Source organism: Prunus avium, chromosome 3 (assembly GCF_965620075.1).
Source record: "Prunus avium chromosome 3, drPruAviu1.hap1.1, whole genome shotgun sequence".
NCBI lineage: Eukaryota > Viridiplantae > Streptophyta > Magnoliopsida > Rosales > Rosaceae > Prunus > Prunus avium.
The window spans coordinates 1,612,882-1,632,834 of record NC_142286.1 but is presented as its reverse complement, the minus strand read 5'-3'; the positions used below and the strand labels follow the sequence as shown (position 1 = coordinate 1,632,834).

At 36.6% G+C, this 19,953-nt stretch overlaps 3 protein-coding genes across 4 annotated transcripts; 1 reads left to right on the top strand and 2 right to left on the bottom strand.

Moving 5' to 3' along the window:
* Nucleotides 1-549: 549 nt before the first annotated feature.
* Nucleotides 550-6,979, top strand: LOC110752394 (Galactose oxidase/kelch repeat superfamily protein). 2 transcript variants are annotated; one of them, XM_021953038.2, is made up of 7 exons: nt 550-980; nt 2,005-2,184; nt 3,448-3,677; nt 4,180-4,350; nt 5,233-5,338; nt 5,727-5,933; nt 6,507-6,979. In XM_021953038.2, exons 1-7 carry the CDS (start codon nt 774-776, stop codon nt 6,675-6,677), a joined length of 1,272 nt encoding a protein of 423 aa, XP_021808730.1. In that variant the 5' UTR covers nt 550-773; the 3' UTR covers nt 6,678-6,979. The 2 variants fall into 2 exon arrangements, with proteins under 2 accessions (XP_021808730.1, XP_021808729.1); XM_021953037.2 differs by having other exon boundaries at nt 550-992.
* Nucleotides 6,980-7,941: 962 nt separating this feature from the next.
* LOC110752393 (Kelch repeat-containing F-box family protein) lies at nt 7,942-12,359 on the bottom strand. The gene is made up of 2 exons (XM_021953036.2): nt 11,681-12,359; nt 7,942-9,353 (listed from the first exon to the last, which is right to left on the bottom strand). The coding sequence occupies exons 1-2, from the start codon at nt 12,099-12,101 to the stop codon at nt 8,383-8,385; spliced, it is 1,392 nt and encodes a 463-aa protein (XP_021808728.1). The 5' UTR covers nt 12,102-12,359; the 3' UTR covers nt 7,942-8,382.
* A 1,557-nt stretch (nt 12,360-13,916) lies between these two features.
* LOC110752395 (Pyridoxamine 5'-phosphate oxidase family protein) lies at nt 13,917-18,658 on the bottom strand. The gene is made up of 9 exons (XM_021953040.2): nt 18,197-18,658; nt 17,020-17,229; nt 16,781-16,883; nt 16,378-16,457; nt 16,220-16,297; nt 15,657-15,748; nt 14,851-14,962; nt 14,369-14,494; nt 13,917-14,268 (listed from the first exon to the last, which is right to left on the bottom strand). Exons 1-9 carry the CDS (start codon nt 18,437-18,439, stop codon nt 14,158-14,160), a joined length of 1,155 nt encoding a protein of 384 aa, XP_021808732.1. The 5' UTR covers nt 18,440-18,658; the 3' UTR covers nt 13,917-14,157.
* Between the last annotated feature and the right edge of the window lie 1,295 nt (nt 18,659-19,953).

Here is a 19,953-nt window from a genome sequence, read left to right as displayed (position 1 = left end):
ATCGAACTGACCAAACTGAACTGTTCTTGAATTGGTTTAGGTTGGTTTAGTTTATATAACCATTTTTTGTGCGTTAAACGGATTGAATCATTCCCATTCCTAATAAAAACCAAACTGAACTGTTCTTGAATTGGTTTAGGTTGGTTTAGTTTATATAACCATTTTTTGTGCGTTAAACGGATTGAATCATTCCCATTCCTAATAAAAACCGATCATCAAATTTGAACATATACAAAGGAGAGAAAAAAGGGCTCGTTTGGGCCTGCTTCTCTACGAAGTACTTTTTCTAACAAAAATGCTTTTATTATAAAACTTTAAAATTTTCATAAGAAATTCAATTGATATTCTCCATTTAAAAATTATTAATTTTCTAATTTCGCTATTAAAAAAGAGTGGTGATTTCCCCACTCCAATTTTATTCACTTACACTCCATTTTATAACTAAAAAAGGAGTGTAAGTGGATAAAATTGTAGTAGGGAAATCTTTACCCTTAAAAAAAAGGTGATTTTTATATAATGATTTTCTATTAAGTTGCTTCACTACGAAACTAGAGGAAGGGACAAATTTGCTCCGACCCCGGGAAAATTGGTAATTGCAGAAAACCTGAGTCACTACAATAATCAGTGTCGGTGTTTCTCTCTCTGTGTCACCGTCACTCTCATCTTCCAATTGGGAGAGAAGATAAATGCGTAACCCAGCTGAGCTCTGCAACATTCACCTCTCTCTCTGACTTTACAACTACGATTCTTTCGTTCATTCATTCATATATGAGATGGTTAGGCCCTCTGCGAAGCACACATCGGCTCGCTTGGTGTTGATATGCGTTGGCCTACTGGGGCTTGCTCTGATTGCTGAGTTCCTCTGGGCTTCCTCGCCTCGTTTTGCTAATTCCTATATCTCCATTGCCTCCAATTGGGCTCCTCCCCTTGATATTTCAAAACCCAGTCTGATCCTCACACCCAAGAAGACTGACGATGAGGTACCCGAAAAGGTTTGCCTGGCTCTTTGTTATCATCTTGTCGAAATCTTGCGTTTTTATGTGAATTCTCATCTGGGTATTCGTTGGCTTGTGTCAAAACGCGGGAAAATGATAACTTTTTATTGTTTGATTGTTTTGTTGAAGCTCATTCGTGCTGATTTATGATTTTTCATGTGAATTTGATCTCAGTATTGTCTGATTTGTGAGTAAGTGTGCATTTTTAGTTTGTTTGGTTGCTATATTGAAGCTCATCTTTGCCGCTGAGTTTGTATGAATATTTTCGTTGCGGTCTTTTTTAGTGTGTTATTAAGTGCTCCGCAAAGGAATTGGTGCTTTCATTTCTGGATGTGAGAGTTGGTTGATCATTAAAGCTTATTGTTGGTAGTTGTACGTTGTGATTAGTGTTTCTGTGGATTTCAACACCCCCATTGTTGCAGGGTTTGTCTTTTGATGTGAATTCTTACCGGCATTGTTCTGTTTGTGAAACATGGTGGAAAATGAAAGAAAAAAAAAAGGTTTGCTAGGTTGCTTTGTTGAAATTCATCGTTGCTTATTTGATTAGTTTTTGCAGATTTCAAATTTGATTTTGTTGTGGGTGCTGAGAAGATGCCGTAGAAGAAAATGGATATCAGATTTGGGATATTAGTATATTCGGCATATTGAAAATTATGAAATTGCATGAACTGCTATTCTTTATTTTGAGCTTTTAGGATGCTTTTCCAGTTCCACTTGAAAATGCGGGGAAAAGAAAAGCAAAGTGAAGATTTTTATGAATTTGGGTTTCTGTTATTGGGCATATGAGTAAATTCTGTACCTATTAGAAAAACAATGGTCCTGTTATTGGAGCTTAATTCCATCCATCAATGGGTTAAGTAGAAGGAATTTCCACTTTTATGAAACCAATGTGTTGTCCTTTTACTTATCTTCTAGAACTTTTTCCTGTTATGTTAAATTATTGGCAAATAAAATTCTAACTGATCCTTGTTTCAGCTCTGAATATTGACCACTATTCTGTTACCTTTAGGGAAATCATAAAAATGATACTGCTCATGGGAGAGTTTTATCAGCAACTTTTGCTGATTTGCCTGGACCAGAATTAAAATGGGAAAATATGGCTGCCGCACCTGTAGCTCGCTTGGATGGGGCGGCTATACAGATAAAGAATCTTCTATTCGTGTTTGCTGGATACGGTACCATTGATTATGTGAGAACCTTGTATTGCTCCTTCACTAAATTATTCTTTTTATATTGTTATGCTAGCTATCTCTACTGAATTTTTCAGGCTATGTCCTTTTTTATTTATTAAAATGGTCTGTTGCTTATTTTTTAACATCCAAATTTTCATGATTTAGCACATTACTTTAACTTAACCCCGTTGAAATGACCACTGTATAGAGTGGTCTTACATTTTCTTGAGATCTTGTTTTAGTTGATGCTATGGGAATTCTATCTTTAATTTTTTTTTCGGGGAAATGAACTGATTTAATGTAGTCCCTTAACAAAATAAATTGTTGATGCTCCTGTGCAAATAACTTTTAAGATAAACAGCGAGCCATGGGCACTATTTTGTGGGTTATGGAACTTTTGAAAGTGAAGATTGACTAGTATGACGCACATGTACTCGATATGAATATTCGCACTGTATTATGTTATTAGTTACATTTGCTGAAGAAATTATAAAATAAAGACAAACAATGAAATCACGTAGAAACTAGAAATGGTTCTATATTTTTTTAGCACTAGGGGTTGGGGGAAGAATTTGTTAAAGTACAAACTGCTTCATGAGAGAGAAGGGTTTCTATTCTATAGACCATGCAGAGAATTGGAAAAGGATATCAAGATTTAGTAGAAGATGTTCGTGTTGCAAGTGGATTAGGAATTGCTAGGAGCAGCTATGAAGGAAAATTGAAGATTGTAGCACAAACTGCTCAGGGTAGTTCTTGTTCTTTAAATTTTTGGAATCCGGTAGTTAAAAAGTGAGATTAGATGGGTTGAAAAGGGTGTGTTTTTATGGGTTCTTACTTTGACTTAATTGTATCGAGTAGAACTGTGGTGTCTTTATGGGAATCTATGTCAAAGAGTTTTAGGATATTGCCTTTAGTTTAATTTATCTTGATTTTGTGGGTGTTATGAAATAGTTGTCCGTAATTATCTGCATTGTCTTTTGTTTTTTTTTTTTAAATTTTAAAATAAACAACTTATAGAGAGACACTTTATCACATATTTTTTTGAACTAGATTTTAATGTTTACTACCAAAAAAAAGGGGGAAATCACGAACTGCTTCATGACTGGTGACATCAATGAATTGGGCCTCAACTCAACTACTGGGGATAGATCAGATCCTACTGCTTATGTGGAACTGTGATAAACATGTTTTATTATATTCACTCGTTCACCAAAACTGAAAAGATTCACCCTCCCTTCTTATGTTAATGGGCTTTCCTTTCTGTTTATTGTTTACTTTAGGTACATTCACATGTTGATATCTACAATTTCAGTGATAATACATGGGGAGGAAGATTTGATATGCCAAAAGAAATGGCACATTCACATCTGGGAATGGTAACTGATGGAAGGTACATATACATTGTCACAGGACAGTATGGGCCACAGTGCAGAGGGCCCACTGCCCACACATTCGTGCTTGATACTGAGACAAAGCAGTGGCGGGACATGCCTCCTTTACCAGTTCCTAGGTTTGTTTCTTCCTTAATAAGATTGAATAGAATGAAGTGTACGATTCTGTTAAATGCTGTGTGATACTGAAATCGAGCACTGTGTATTCCTGAATTGTGCTGCGTGCATACACATGTTTGTGAATGAGTGTCATTTATACCATGGCTTTATGTGATTTTGCTCTTATTTAATACCACCTGATTTCATTGTAGGATATCTGTTTATATATGTATATATGTATATATATTATAGATGTATGTATGTATTTGTATGTGCGCATGTGTATATAGGGGTAGTGTAGCTGAGCCCAGATGCCGGGATTAAGGCTTTGTTGAGTTGTAGCCTTTGTTTGCTGGTTTCTACTTAGCTCATGGGAACTTTTTGTACTGATGGTGTGAACTGGAAAATCAATTTGTTAGTGTAAGATTTCATTAGTAAGTATTTGTAGTCCAAAACAAATCATATAATTTTTCTTCTGTAGTTCACACGTAGATTGAATGGTTTTAACTCAGTAATTTTCAGGTATGCACCAGCAACTCAACTTTGGAGAGGTAGACTTCATGTAATGGGTGGTAGCAAGGAGAATCGATATACACCTGGAGTAGATCATTGGAGTCTTGCTGTTAAAGATGGAAAAGCATTAGAAAAGGAATGGAGGACTGAAATGCCTATTCCCAGGGGTGGACCTCATAGGTATGTCCACTGTCTTATTCTTGCTGCGTTTATGTAACTAAGCATTTCATCATGGGAGATCTTGGTGGAATTCCCGCATATGAAATTGAGTACAATTTTGCATTCATTGGCCTTGAAAGTGATCACATAAAATTAAATCATAAATTTTGAAGTTCTTTTTACCAATAACCATTGTTGAAAGTTCTAATTCTCTCTTCTTGATTATTTTCTAGGTCCATATTTCTTTTTGTGATCTATCAATTCCAGATTCTTTCTTATATGTAGCAATGAGAATAATCCTCTTTGGTGTCTAGGGCAATAACATAAGGACAATGGTATACACTCCCTGCTTAGAATGTTTATAGAGCTAGCTTCAGAACTTGGGGTTCTGGTGTAAGCTTATTGATGTTCAAATTTTGATGATGGAATTACTTGATCTCCATCAGACCTGAAGAGAATAAACAGAGTAACTTCTCTAGAATTTTGTTATCAAAAGGTCTTTGGTCTCCTCGTAGCATTTTCACTCTGAGTTACAAAATTCTGCTCAGAGAATCTAGAGTTAGTTGATAGAGGGAGAAGAGAAAGGGCTTCTTGTTATTTGATATTCCCAAGGGATGTAAATTGGCTCCCAACTCCCCCTGGAGCGGTAAATACAAGTGAAACATGACAACTAGTGGAATAATTACTTTATTATTTGTACTGCCTTGGGTGGTCCTTCCTGAGAAAATAATTATTGGTTTTAAGACCTCTTTCCTGAACCCTCCCACTGATCATTTTTAAGGGGCATGGCCCTATGAGCTATAATGTGACCTTTTATTTGCCAATTGCAAGCTAGATTTGTCTATGGTAATCCCATCAACTAAATCTTAACAATGTTCTACTGTAATTGGTATCTTTTTGTAGGGCTTGTATAGTTGTTGATGATCGTCTTTATCTTATTGGTGGTCAAGAGGGTGATTTCATGGCCAAACCTGGATCACCTATTTTCAAGTGCTCTCGCAGGAATGAGGTAAGAATTTCATATATTTATTATTCTTTTGTTGGATCAGTTATGTCTGAGTTTTGTTAATAATAACCAGATGGTTATGTCAGTTTCTTTTGGTTCTAGGCTATCATAGATTCTTCTTGATGTATTACATCATCCTCAGTTGTACATATGAAAAAGAATCAATGATGGATCTTTTTTAGGCTTTTAATACACACACAGTTACACCTATTTTACTCACTCAGTTAGAAACATGCACTGTTTCTAAAGGAACCAGTCAATTACTTACTGGAAGCTTCAGAGCCCTACACAAACATAGAATGAATTTAGCAAACAAATCCAAGAAACCAAAGTTCAAATCTGGACTTGTCCTCTAGAATAAATTTCATTTTGTATTTTATGATTGTTTCAGGTTGTATATGGTGATGTTTACATGCTAGATGACGAAATGAAGTGGAAAGTGTTACCTCCCATGCCTAAACCAGATTCCCATATCGAATTTGCTTGGGTTGTTGTTAACAATTCTGTTGTTATTGTTGGAGGCACAACAGAGAAGCACCCTGTAACTAAGAAGATGACTTTGGTTGGAGAAATATTCCAGTTTAACTTGAATACACTGGTATTGACGCTCACCTCTATATGCTTTTAAAGATAAAGTACATGTGCCTTAATTGTTTTGTTTACACACAAACAAATGAACAAAAAACCACACAAACAGTGAGGCAATCATTGTTGTTATGTAGGTTAAGGTATCACAATGCCTTAAGCTGGAGTCAAGATTGCCCTTGATCTTGAGTGTTATTTTATTTATCTCCATTGATTAGATTGTGGATAGAGTTCACTGCAGTGGGTTCACAATTATTCTCATATGCAGTTACCATCTTGTCTTTCTTGTGGTGACAAGAGAGACCATCTTTTTGATGACTAGGCTTGTTGTTGTGGACTTACAGCAGCACTCCGAAACTATCCATGGAATGTGTGAATTTAAAGAAATCTAACTCCTGCATTTACATCAGTTGCTACAAACAAGCTATAGCCCAGATAATGGGTCATAAGTTTGTTTGCTGTTATCGAAATCTCTTCAATTTTGTCTAATTCATAATGTTTCTTATTACCCCTGCCCTCTTTACCCTAGTGGTGCCTATGTGCTACAATGTTGGTTTCTACTCTTAATTTCTGATTTTTGTTACAGAACTGGTCAGTTCTTGGGAAACTGCCATTTCGAGTTAAAACCACCCTAGTTGGCTTCTGGAATGGGTGGTTGTATTTTACATCAGGGCAGCGAGACAAAGGACCAGAGAATCCAGCACCAAAGAAGGTCATCGGAGAGTTGCGGAGAACGAAGTTAAAATTGAGCTCGTGATTGGTTCATGCTGGTTCTTTTGTAGGATTGTTTTCTGCCAGTACAACCATTCGTCATCTGGTAACAAACGCAAATTCAAATCTAATTGTGTTTTTTAGAAAATTTAATTATTTATTTTCTGGATTAGAAATACTTCTTCCCTACTGCAGTGGGAATGAAATGGAAAAATCACCTACTTAGAGAAAATCTTGTGGACAGATTCTATTGCTGTAATTCTCATTGTTGTGGACATATATAGCCTGGTTATGTAACCTTGTATTGTATATCAACTCGAGTTTATCAAAAAATTTCATTCATCTGAATTATCAATGTACAACATGTTGATGATAAGTTCAAATCAATTCATTTATTTCTTCTTCTTTTAAGATGCAAATCAAGACGTTGTTGTTAATGAGCGTAAACAGGAAGCAGCCTGGTCATGTTGTCTTTCTTTGCAGCAACAGCTGTTTGAATCTTGTATTGGTTTTCACAAGGAATTGTAAATGGGGTGTCTTACGTATTCTTATGGACTTTGGCTTTGCAGGCTATTATTGCTTGCAAAAGGGTTGAGGTCGAGATTGAAGATTTTAAACTCTCACCCAATTGTAAGCAAATGAAAAAGTATTTAGATGAGTTTTATAGTTGACATTATTCTTTCTTTAATCGAATTTTTATGCGTTTAATCTGTTAAAAGTAACTAATAATATGGTGTTTCTCTTTTAGAAAAACCTAACAAAGTGTGAGAAATATTACCCAAAACTATACCTGCAAGGTAAATACTCATTTACCTCTAGGCCTCTCATGCTTCTCTTATAAAGCTTATTGTGATCTTTTATGGTCCCACGTAAAAATTAAATTCAATCCCACAATCAACTTATTCTAGTGACATTATTGGTCCTAAGATATAAATACCTCTGTTTTTTTTTTTGGTCATATACATACCTTCAAGTTGTTGGTTTGCTTTCCAAGAAAAAATACAGAACAAACGACAAAATGATGTTGGCTAGGTTGCCACTGAATATGACACACCCTTAAAAAGAAAGGCACTTAAAACTACTCCATCGATTTAGAGTATTTACCCCTACACCCGAGGTCCTACGTTTAATTCACCCTCCCATAATATCGCTTGTATAAAAAATAATAATAATAAAAGAACTATTGCATGGATTGGGGCATTGCCATTTTTCTCATTAACATATATGATGCAGATTCCTCATTGACTAGAACGATGCAGAATCGACTCGAAATGCAAATGTAGTTAGAAATAAGCTCTCCAAACCCCATGGATAATAACAACGCATGAAAATCCATTTAGTCAGAGAATCTCAATTCTAATTTTTTTTTTTTCTTTTTTGTCTTTTCTCGTAGAAGAGATAATCTCAATTCAAAAGAGACGTACAGAGCAAGTTATGAGCTACTATGTACAAGACATGGTGTACTGGAATGGCAAGTAACTAACCAAATGATGACGATGCTTTTGGAAAGGAGGCTTTGTTTGTACGTATGCACGTACCTCAACTGTTTACATAGATTGGAGAACGTGATCAAATATGATTGCAAGTTTTCGATTGTTGGGGGCTTCCTAAAGTAGCCATCAGCTTCAGCAGCAACAAAGGCTGGCTATGTGAACGCGTTAGTGACCAACTCACCAGTCGAAAAAAGTCTCCTTTCCTTTCTATAATTAAAGCATCTTCATCTTTTGTACCAATGATATATTCATTCCTCCTTACAGCTGGAGCACAAGCTCCACAAGGACGAGCTCTCCATCAAACCTCAGCCCAGCAGGGTCAGCAGGCTGAAGTACGCCATCCACCATTCCACCAAACACAAACAAGTAACGCCCGGAGTTATCTGTGCAGGCACGATGGAATGACCGGCATTTGGGTTTGTAACCGTTTGCCTTCAACCTTTTCCACATTTTTGCCAATAACTGCACAGAGTTGAGTGTAGTTGGCTGCATTGTAATGGATGGAACTGCACTTATGTCTAAAACCCAGAAGTCATTCTTCCGGTGTCTGTACGAGTCCTCTCCCCCACCAATCAGCAAATGGCCTCCTAAGATGAGGGTAGCTGAGTGACCAACTCTCGGGAGGGAAACTCCTCCAGGAACATTTTGTAATTCATAGAGTATTTGTACCCATTTAGGCTGGCCTTCATGAATATCCAAGAACCAGACATCATGAAGCACATCATAGCCCAATCCTCTCCCTCCAAATAAAACTGTTCGGGTTCCCCGAATGCAAGTCAATGTGTGTCCTGAGCGAGCTGGCGGACATGGATGAGCCACAATTTCATACCAAGTTCCAAATCGAAAGTTTTCAGAGAGTTCCAACACCCATGTATCACCCAACCTGACACCATGCAGCCCAATTCCTCCATGGATAACCATCTTTCTGCCATCAATGCAGCATGCAGCATGAGCCCCGCGCTGCGAAGGTGCATCGGGCCCCACGACAAGCAGCCTCCATGACAGTGTGATACCAAGGGTCTCATGGCATGCTACTTTCCCCACCCATGTATCGTTGTGACGGATTCCATTGTCATTTATTCCTCCAAATAGAACAAGAAAATCATCAATAACAACACATGAATGCCCAAATCTGCCACTTGGAATGCCTGAATTGATCTTCTGCCACTTCAACATTCTCCGAAAATCGTTACCAATGCATGCCACCCATGTGTCATCTAGATGGCGTCCTAAAAAATAATAAACAACAGAAACAGAATGGTTGGTTATTAAAATAAAAGTACCAGACAAGAAACACAAGCATGCTCCAAGGACAATTGAGAAGACAATTTTAAGATGGTTAGTTGTTGTATAATTCTATCATACTCATACAGTAATCTTGCACGGCTCAATAAATTTTTATAGGAGTGACTAGCTTGTACTGATATAACTTCAACTTCTGATAAATGAAACCAAATTAATCTACTTTATTCAGACTCAATGGTGTCCAGATTATTATTGTTTTCTCACAGTTTGATGAAAAAAACCATAGGCAAAGTTCGACAAAAGGGATAGATTATACCTGCTGAAGTTTGCAAGAGCCTTTGAGAAAAGAATAGAAAAACTTAGTTATTAACTGACTAAAAAGAAGACAGCACCTTGTTGTGCAGCTGAAGAACTATGTTTTTTAGTCTTCTTTTTTGGGTGGTTACGAGTACAAGTAGATTCTCAGAGTTCATAGGATTACTACACTCCTAAATGGATACAGCACGTCTTAGAGTTCTGCCTTTTGTGAACACACATTCATTCATTCATGAATTAGATTAAACAGTGGCATGGTGCAGATTATAGAACGGCAAATGTTTTACAAATTATGTAAATATAACTTCAAACATCTACTCAGTCAGCCAACACCTGCGAGCAAAGGTTTAAAGGCTAAATTTAGAAGGAAACAGAGTTCAAAACAAGTCTAGGCATGCTAAGTAACAAAGCAACTGGTGTAAATGGAGACTATCCTTATGTATAGCTATTTGACCATGCCCTTCTCGACTGAGATAGAGGGGCCTAGTTTCAAACTATAAGACTAATGTTAACTAATGATATGAAGAGAAATAGGAAAGAAAAGCCTCAAACCTAGTGATCCTACAGGTCTTATATCAACTTCTGCTGTTTAAATGTGACAAGTAATTACTGAATATGAAAGAAGGCACTTCTATTTGGCATGAGAATTGGCAATTAAGGGACCGTTTGTGCAATATTGTGGTAAATAGTATACAATTTCCATAATTTCTAAATTTCTGTAGTAATTCGAAATGGAAATATGAATTTACCACTGGCAAGACTGGACCAACCGGTACACATCCAACTATCTACGTGCGACCTGATTCCAGGGGAGGGTATGGCTGACTCTCTTTCTTAGTAACCATGATAAAATTGGAACTAAATACAATTTGGAGCTGGTGTTCAGTTATAGAAAGGTGGCCTCAAGTATCTTGAGTTGTAGTTTAAATCGTTTCTAAAACAATTTCATTGCCTGCTTACAAGTTTGAAAGAGGTTATCTACAGGAAAAAAAAAGACACTTGAATGGGGTTTTATAGCCTGCATAGATTAAACTTTCTGAATATCAGAACTGAAACCGCAAGTCATTTATTCTCAGCACGTTCTTCTAATATTCTGCAGTTCTGCAGATTAAGAGGAACACTAGAGTTGTAAGCATAAGTCTGAATCTTGAGAAGCTGGGCATCAACTCTAGTACTACCTAACCTCTCTGATCAATGGAAAAAATGTTCTTCCAAGTTCCATCATTTACTCGATCAAACCAAGAACTGACAACAACAACAAAATCAAAAAATTTGATCTTTCAAGATTAGAATTCAGGAGGAGGAGCAGAGGGATGGGGTTTAGAAGTTGAGCAGGTTGCCAACTATTCGTTAGACCATTTTGTCTTTAATGCAGAGAGAGAGAGACCTTCATTATCTGGTCAGGTTCAGGTTGGTCAGACTTCTAAAAAGCTTATTCCTACATGCAAGGCAAGATATGAAGCATTATTGTCATGGTGGTCCTTTTCTCATCATAGAGTTTCCCTATAATTTTGTTATAAAAACAATTAGACATTTTGTCAATGCTCACAACATCTCTACTGAATTTACAAAGTTCAGTAAGCCTCCAAAACCAAAGAGACCCAGTAGAAATGATGTGGAACAAGTAGGAGGGGGCATGAAAAACTAGAAGACTCCATGCCCTATTCAGATACATAAACTACTTATGAACATATATTTTATGAGAGGTTCTATATTGTTTATAAAAATGCATGTGGAATGACTTTCATCTAGCCAATGGATTATAAAGTTCAATAAAATATAAAGTTGTGATGGTGAAATCTCAAGCAGTATAATTTTTTAAACCAAAACACCAGGAAGACATCTCAGAAGCACCATTAAATAAATAAAATGAACAACCAATCATCAAAACACAGAACATGAGATTTTTCATCATGAAACATAAACAAATAAACCAGAAGCACGAACAAAAGAAAAGTAGAGCTGGGATAATTTTCAACAAGATTAACTGACTGACCTCCCTCACTGCCACCACCAAACAAAACCAAGCAATCAGACACGAAATTGAGAGAATGAGAGGCCCTGGGACTTGGAAACACCAATTCCCCTTCTGGGTTAGGCAATTTATGGCAATAAACAGAGTCCAAGCGAGAGACTTGCTTGTAGAGCCTCATCCAAGGCAGCTGATGATGAAAATTTGAAGCCTTGAGGGCCTCAACTGATTTGGGACCCCAGTCCCTTCTGCATATGGACTCCCACAGAGTGTCAGAGGCTGTCAAAGCTCTAAACTTCTTGCAGGCCATGGCAAAGCAAAGAATTGAATCTACAGGAAGAAGCAACAAGATTGTAACGAGGTGGTCTTGGGCTATGTTGGAAAGTGGTGAGCCCCCATTGGTGTTATTGAAACTGTTGCTACTGCTAGTACTGGTTTCTGCCATTGAAAAAGCTATGTTTGTCTTCTTGTAGTAGGTTGTTGGGGATTTATGGCTGTGATTCTTGGGTAAGTGAGGTATTATTGGGCAGAGGGTAGAGAGCTCCAAAACTGGGTTGGTTTGATTTGTTCAGATTGTTCATGGCAAAGGAAAGGTAAATGAGTTTCTGTTTCTTTTTTCCTTTTCTTTCTTTTCATTGTTGATTTAGAAGAAGATGGTAAATTTTCATTTTGGAAAGAAAATGGTGGACTGTAGTACCTGTTGTTTTTTGTCTTGTTTATGAAATTATTAGCTTTTCACTCCAACAACTTGGTTCATTTTCTACGGTTGTTCCTGTGAGTAAACTTTAAATTTAACCAAAAACTAAAGTTATGACTTATAAGACAAACATATCTCAATCCAAGTCTCTTTCTTCCTTCTTCTCTCCACAGTCCACACTCTCTCTCGTTTCTCTGTACGGACGGTGAACCAAAGGGAAAGCTCACAAATGGCAGCACCAAGAAAAAACTGGTCGGGTCTAGGGTGCACACAACAGCGGTGCAGCATCAAATTTAAAATGAGCATAGCACACCATAAACATGACGTATGTCACGCATGATATGGTGATTTATCTATGAGTGATAAACTAGTTTTTCATCTAGTAATATTTATCGTGTCATGCTTTGGCATGTCTAAATATATGAAGCATCACTACATATTTCTCCCATGAAGCTCAAATAGGTCCTCCATATTTCCTTTTATAATTGTAATTGGTAAATGCTTCGTGCATGTAGATAACAAGGGATGCTTTATTCTTCTGGTAGAGAAATCAAGGTGCTTTAGAGCATTCACAATGGGTTTCCTAAACCATCTCATTAGACAAATTTTAGGGAGGAATTGGAAAAATATAACACCAATCATGCTCTCTATCCACCTCCTAAAATAAGGAGACTTCTAGGAGCTTCTAAATGTGAGGAAAGAGAAAGGACTCCTAGTGGCTCCCTATAATTAATGTTGCTTTATTTAATGAATATTTCAAACCTTTAATTAATGCTAACTATTTTTTAATAGAGATAGACCAATTAAAAGAGTTATAGCATTTATGATTCTCTAAATTAGAGAGCATGATTGGAGTTTAAATTTTATAAAGAACTCCTAAAATAACGTTGATATGTTTTCAACTAAAATTTAACAAAAAAAATTAGAGAGCATTATTATGATGCTCTTATTACTCAAACCTCGTACGGACCATTGAAAGTAGGTGAACTTACTATGGAGAGCTACCCAACATGGAAAATTCCCCAGTTAGTAATTTCATGTGGGGCTTTGCATTTAAGAAAGAATAGGATAATAAAGGCCCGAGGCTACCTTCTAGAAATTTGACTAAGCATGAAGCTGCTGCCAGGCACAAGCCGCAAGGTCATGGAATTTTGGTGCCACTGCCACGTAAGAAGGTATAGTCATCGTTAAGGATGTAACATGATGAAGTGGACTAATCCAATCCACTGATCTAATAGGTGGCATAGTTTTGACCCTTGGATGGAAAATTTGTCATCCTCAAGGGATTGAATAGACAGATGAAAAGCTCCAAAATTTTGGTAAATCCACGGCACACTATCCATAATACAGGTCTTCAAGACATATCCACAACATTAACAAGATGAGACCAGAAAAGTCTAATGTCTTCCCTCCCTTGTGAGTCCAAAGGATGTTTTGTATTTATATCAAAAAGACAATTAGAAACTCAGATGCTTTTTTTTTTTTACCTCTCAGTAACTCCCAGAGTGAGAATAAATAATGCATTGTAAAAAAAAAACCCATTTTAGCTCATACGAAACAAAATTTACCAACATGATAATGTTCTCTCATTTTCTTCATATAATGGTGCTATTATTACAGTTCCTATAGGTTAACAGCATTATATGTAAGTTGACAAAACGGATGTGGTCATCGTTCTCAATTTGAAATTTGAAAGGACTGCGACTTGTTTTACAGTCACCAACCATCCACGCTTATCCATTCTCATTCTCTCTCATAAGGCAGAAAGGCAAATGCATTATAAGGCAATGCCTGTCTTTTACTTTTATAACTTAAATACTCGGCCTTTGTTTATAAGTTTCCTAAGAGCAGCCTTGGCTTCCTCTAACGTCTCGACAGAATGGCCTTCGTCAAATGATATCCTCTGTATGTTGAACTGCAATAACCAAAAGACAGTTTTTTACAATCATGAGAAAGGAGTATAAGAAACAAGATAACATAAGAAATTCAGAAGGTTGTCACTTTAAAAAACTTACCTGTGCACCCTGACGGACCCGAACATCAGTTCCTTTGCTGTCTATGGATATGAGAGCAGCATCATCGACCTCAGATTCAGCAGACAAAAGCTCTTTCAGGGGCTTCGAAAAGATTGCATTAAGTTCCTAAATGTATAGAGAGTTAAAAATGGTTAAGTCCACCAAAGCCCCAAACTGTGCATATTAAAAGTGAGATGCAAATTTGCAAAATCTACAAGCGGAAAACAAGAGACCCATACAAACAGATAAATACTACAAGATGGCATAAAGATTAATGGACGAGACCAGCATGCTATGAGTTGACCAAGATCTATCAAGGGCATATACAAAGCACTAAAGAAATGTCCCTTACAGCCTTACCTGCAAATTAGTTCCCCTCTTGGTCTTCCATTTCAAACTGATTTTTTCAATAGGATATTTCGAAATAATAATGATAATATAATAATAATAATAACAATAATAATAATAATCAGAGCACCCACCTTCAGGTTCTGCTCCCCTCCATCAACTGCAATCTTATCAGGCTGAACGGCCTCATATTCTTTGACGTCAACCCAAGCAACAGTGCCAAATCCACCAATGAAATATATGTCACTGGTAGCAAGAAATAAACAATATAAGTTCCAGCATGGAATAAAGACATTGAATAAACAACAGTTTTAAATTTTATGAAAAAATGCAGAGACTGCACTGGCCATGTGGCAACATCAGAAATTTGTGCCCAGAAATACAAGCCGGAATACTTTTACATACACTTTTCCCCATAGCAAGGCTGTGACTCCACTATATCGATATTACTTTAACCCGAATATAGTTCGCTAGTATTTTTCACAATGCATCACCTAATTCATCTTTACGAATAAATTAACTTTTCAATATTCTGCCCAAAAAGTTCCATTTTGTAAGAACAATCAATAGAGAAAGGCAATACGCAGAAACATGGAATCTACCTAGTGGTTCATAGTCAACACCTTAACCACCTAATAAGAAAGATGACCTAGCCCCTGTTGAAAATGGACTAAAGCTTTAAAGAGGCCCTTGACAAAAGGATTACATTTTCAGAAGTCCATAAAAGGTTCACAATCCCAAAATCGGTTTTTGCAAGTTAAAGAATATTAAATGTACAATGTAAATGTAAAATTCAACTTAATAGTTCATAAGAGCCTAACAGTCAAAATGCAATTACAGACGCAATGCAAAGAACAGAACCTGAAACACAAGAGAGCTTTTCTAATCATAAAATAAGCACAAACTGCACAAATTACTCAAGGCAAAACTAACATCCAACCTTATGTTCTGCATCCTGAAGTAGTAGAAGTTTCCCCATTGTTGAGAAGGCCCCTGTTGATGTTTTGCTATGTATTGTTTATGAGCCCATTCCTACAAACACAGCCAAATACAATAAATCTACTGCTAGAAAAACCCTTCTCTATTGTCTACCATACACGTATTTAAGCTAAACATGCAGTAGCAACAGCTGCAAGTTAAATACTATTCTTAAAAACTCAAGCTATTCCTGACCAGATTCATATGGTCGCCTGCCATCCAACCATACAATTAACCCAATGAAACACGAATTGACCCTAAATATGAGCTTGAAGAAACAAATACCTACTTTTTAACTATTATCTTCAAAATCAATCATTTCATATTTTCTTAAATGAGAAAATAAAATTATGAAACAAGATCCATATCTTAAAATTTCAACATAAATGAGAACCCATACAGGAACAAAATGAGCTATAGGGGAAAGCTTCATGTTCCACATCACCATTATGGCTAAAGGAAAAACAAAAACTTCTGGCTAGGTAACCCCAATATGTCCTCGGCAAGGCATGAGTTAGAAATCACCTGTTGATGCTCTGGAAGTGGGTAGACATCACCAAAAATGGTTACCCTTGCATTCGACAAGCCGCTCCATCCAGGAATCTACAAAAGCTAAAGCTTAACAAAATCCAAACGGAGAACAAATAGGTAAATTGACAGAGAGAAATTATCAAATCACTAACCTGCACAACAAGTGTGCATCTTGGATCAGCTAACAGATTCCGTGTGTGGATGGCCAATGGTGAAAACGAAAATATAGGATCTGCATGCCATCAGTGAATAGTAGAATGATCAGACAGAGGTCCAAAATACAGACCAAAAGAAAAAATGGTCAAATACAACGGACTATGATTCAAACTGTCAACCAACATAAACAAAGACAAAACAGACTATTATACAGCGTGTTGAATTTCATAGCATACATTTTATTGTTCAAGTTATATAAAGAAAAATAACATAGTAAAAGGAGTGATCTATAGTTCTGTCTGATTGACCACATAAATTTTTACTTTACACGCAGATTTTTTTTTCTATTGAGGAAGAACTCTAAATTGTTTACTTAAATGAACATATTCAACAACTTACGCCCGGTAGAATCAGGTGCAAAATCAACCAGAGAACCAAATGGATATCCTTCTCGTCGATGGTGCATGCGCGACATTACGGTGCACAAATGAGCAAATCTAGCCTTGAATTAGGAAGCAAAATATATTTAGCAGCTTAAAAATAAATAAGCTACTAGCTATAATAAATCCTGTCCAGGTGAACAGAAATTATTGTATCTTTCAAAATCCAAAAAGAAAAAGAAGACAAAAGGTCTTTACCTGCTCCATAAGATTGCGTACAGCTAAGGCGGGTCGAGGTAACCCATGAGCTGAAGTTGCACTCTGCACCCCGCCAGAAATTGGAGTTCTAAAGAGCCCAGCTCTTGTTCCCCCTGCTGCTCCATTTGCAGGCAGGGGTGAAAGAGACATGTCTAAATTTACTGCCTCACTCACATTCTTCTCACTACTATCAGACTGATTTAAATTACCCTTAACAACAAGTAAACAGAAGACAGAATATGATCAGATGCAATTAGAAAAATGAGTGCAAACAAACATAAGACAGAAGACACATTAATACTGCAAAACGAATTTGGAGTGACCTAATTCTCCATTCTTAAAATTTACATATGTTTATAATACCACACCAAAGCAATAAATAATAGACCTGCTAAAGACTACCTTCTGATCAAGATTCTATTTACAAGCATCGTTTGAAGCTTAGTTAGATGTTAAAAATCATTTAACTACAAGACAAAGGATGGCAAGTTAGGGCTGGCGAGGCAATGTTCTATGGTCTCCGAGCTCACCTACTTTCTGAATGTAGTTTTGATAGTAGGTTTTGGAGGAATGCAATTGAAGGTTTTAAGTTGAATTCTCAGTCTCAATCATGGATTGTGAATTGGCTAAATGCACTTTGTCAAAGTTATCACTCCACTAGGTTGTCTTTCTGTTTTGGGCCAATCTGCGGTATCACCTATGGTTGGGAGGAACCTGAGAGTGTTCGGATATTGTTGCACTTGCAGCACTTTAACTAGTCCTTGCTGATGTTTTTTTCTTTCCAGTTACACCTCCTTGCTGATATAAATTGCTGGATCTAATTCTCGGAATATCAAGGATTTATCTCAAAATTGAAGTATACTTGACAGGTTTCTTTCTTCATAAAGATTGCTGATTTTTCAGCAAAACCAATAAAACGGTTCCAATACATGTCAAATTCCTCACTTTTCCTTTGATCACAAATGTCTTACTTTTCCTTTGATCACAAATGTTTAAAAGTTTTACACATAAAAAACTAAACGAACATCAACAACTAACATTCAATTTCCACCCATTTTCAGTTTCCACAACTGCATAGCAACCAAACAGGATTTATTAAAACTATAAAAAAAAAACGCACACACAATTGTAGATAATTATACAAACAAGCATATGTAGACAGTTGAGAAACACATACCTGAGACAAAGAGAGAATCTCTTCAGAAACTAAACCAAACCCATTATTCGAGGGCCTGACCTTTTCACTGTCACCGGACCCAGAAGCCTCCCCTGAGAGAGCTTGAACCCGCAGCCCAACAAAATGAGAACTTTGACTGATTTTGAGAAATCCACTTCGCTTATTTGGTGTTCTGACTGAAGTGGGGTTATGAAGAACTGGGTGCGTCTCCGGGACGAACGCAGAGCTGGCAAGGGCTTCCATGGAAGACTCAAAGTAAAGAGAAAGAGAGTGAATTTAGCGTTTGGCTGGGTGTACTGCAGTCTACAGAGGCAAAACTGAGTGCGTGATTTTGGGTTTAGAGATGGCGATTGTTTAGGTTCTCTTACGTTGTCTGCCCCCAAAAGCTGTAATTTTGTGCGTTTTTGGTAGTGGCATGCAATTCAGGTAAGTTTGGGCAGCGCCAACCCAAGGTGATAATTTGGATCCTAAAACTAGACCTAATAACAAATAAAGCTCAACCATGAATAATTTTATAATTATCTAGAAATAAAAAATAGTAATTCAATTTTATGATAAAGAGATTAAGTGGCCGTTTGGCATTGCTTATTTGGGATGATAAGTGATTTTTTAAAAAATTTGGAAAGTCCAGTCCGTTTGGTAAACTGTGAGAAAATCACTTATTGTTAAAAATTGATGTGAGAGAAAGCTATAAGGGAAAGCAGCTAATGAGGTGCTTTCATTTTCTGATTATGCATGAATCAGTTTTGAAGAGGCGCTGGGTTTAATGATTATGACACATTCATTTTCTGATTATGAAGAAATCAATGCCAACAATACTTTTAACAAAAAGTTTACCAAACGCCAAACTGATTTTCCTCACAGCTGATTTCTTTCACAGCAAATCTAACAGTGATTATTTTCACAGCACAGCAATGCCAAACTGGTCCTAAGAGTTGTAACTTGTATTGGAGTTGTAATGCACCAATTAATTACACTTGAGAAAGGTTTTTTATCCTCACTTTGTTATTTTGAGTGATTCTATCAAACACCCAATTAATTAGGTTTGTATTGCACCAATTTATTTGAGTTGGTATTGGAGTTGTGTTATAATTTTTTAGAACAAAGTTTTTTTTTTTCGGTTGTCCAAGTTAGAAGAAACTTACACACAAGGGAACCATGGGGGCTTGTACCGAGGACCACTTAGGAGCGCACTAAAAACTAAAGTCAATCCAATTAACACACCATTAATAAACAACCCTGAAGTTGGATAAGAGTTTTATTTTTTTTTCTTTGTTGTTACAAAAGAGGGTTTAGGGTTTAGACTCTAAGTATTTTAATTAAATTATGGTATATTTAACTTTTTTTTTTCTTCCATATCCTGTTGCTATTATTCTCTCAAGTATTAATGCATGCACACTTGGCATAATTTAGACTTTTAAAGGAGTTTTATCTTTTCAGCTTTGTTGTGTGTGGTATTCTAGTTTTTGTGTTGGTAACCATTTGATGGTCAAAGTTGGGTATAGTTTAGTTGGTTGAGCTCTTTCACTTCTATTTATGTGGGCAGAGGTTTGAAACCTCATGCATCCAATGCGTATTTGTGCAAACCCCGTCCTTCTCCAATCGCTTGTACTAAAAATATATATATAAAAGTATAATTTGTACTTATATATATAATATACCCTCTAATTGTCATTCTTATTTAAGCAAGAATTAGAGAACAAAGGGCAAAAAATAACTCACAATTACTTCCTTTGTCTAGTAATTTTGTTCCCATT

What these genes read in the sequence shown, in the direction of transcription:
- LOC110752395 (XM_021953040.2), bottom strand. Translation starts at nt 18,439, where the DNA reads ATGGAAGCCCTTGCCAGCTCTGCGTTCGTCCCGGAGACGCACCCAGTT. An exon ending in TACGCAATCTTATGGAGCAG is followed by an intron (nt 16,884 to 17,019) that starts GTAAAGACCTTT and finishes TCCTAATTCAAG; the next exon opens with GCTAGATTTGCTCATTTGTG. An exon ending in TGCACCTGATTCTACCGGGC is followed by an intron (nt 16,458 to 16,780) that starts GTAAGTTGTTGA and finishes GATGGCATGCAG; the next exon opens with ATCCTATATTTTCGTTTTCA.
- LOC110752393 (XM_021953036.2), bottom strand. Translation starts at nt 12,101, where the DNA reads ATGGCAGAAACCAGTACTAGCAGTAGCAACAGTTTCAATAACACCAAT. An exon ending in TGGTGGTGGCAGTGAGGGAG is followed by an intron (nt 9,354 to 11,680) that starts GTCAGTCAGTTA and finishes ATTATTTTTTAG; the next exon opens with GACGCCATCTAGATGACACA.
- LOC110752394 (XM_021953037.2), top strand. Translation starts at nt 774, where the DNA reads ATGGTTAGGCCCTCTGCGAAGCACACATCGGCTCGCTTGGTGTTGATA. An exon ending in GATACGGTACCATTGATTAT is followed by an intron (nt 2,185 to 3,447) that starts GTGAGAACCTTG and finishes TGTTTACTTTAG; the next exon opens with GTACATTCACATGTTGATAT. An exon ending in CCCAGGGGTGGACCTCATAG is followed by an intron (nt 4,351 to 5,232) that starts GTATGTCCACTG and finishes ATCTTTTTGTAG; the next exon opens with GGCTTGTATAGTTGTTGATG.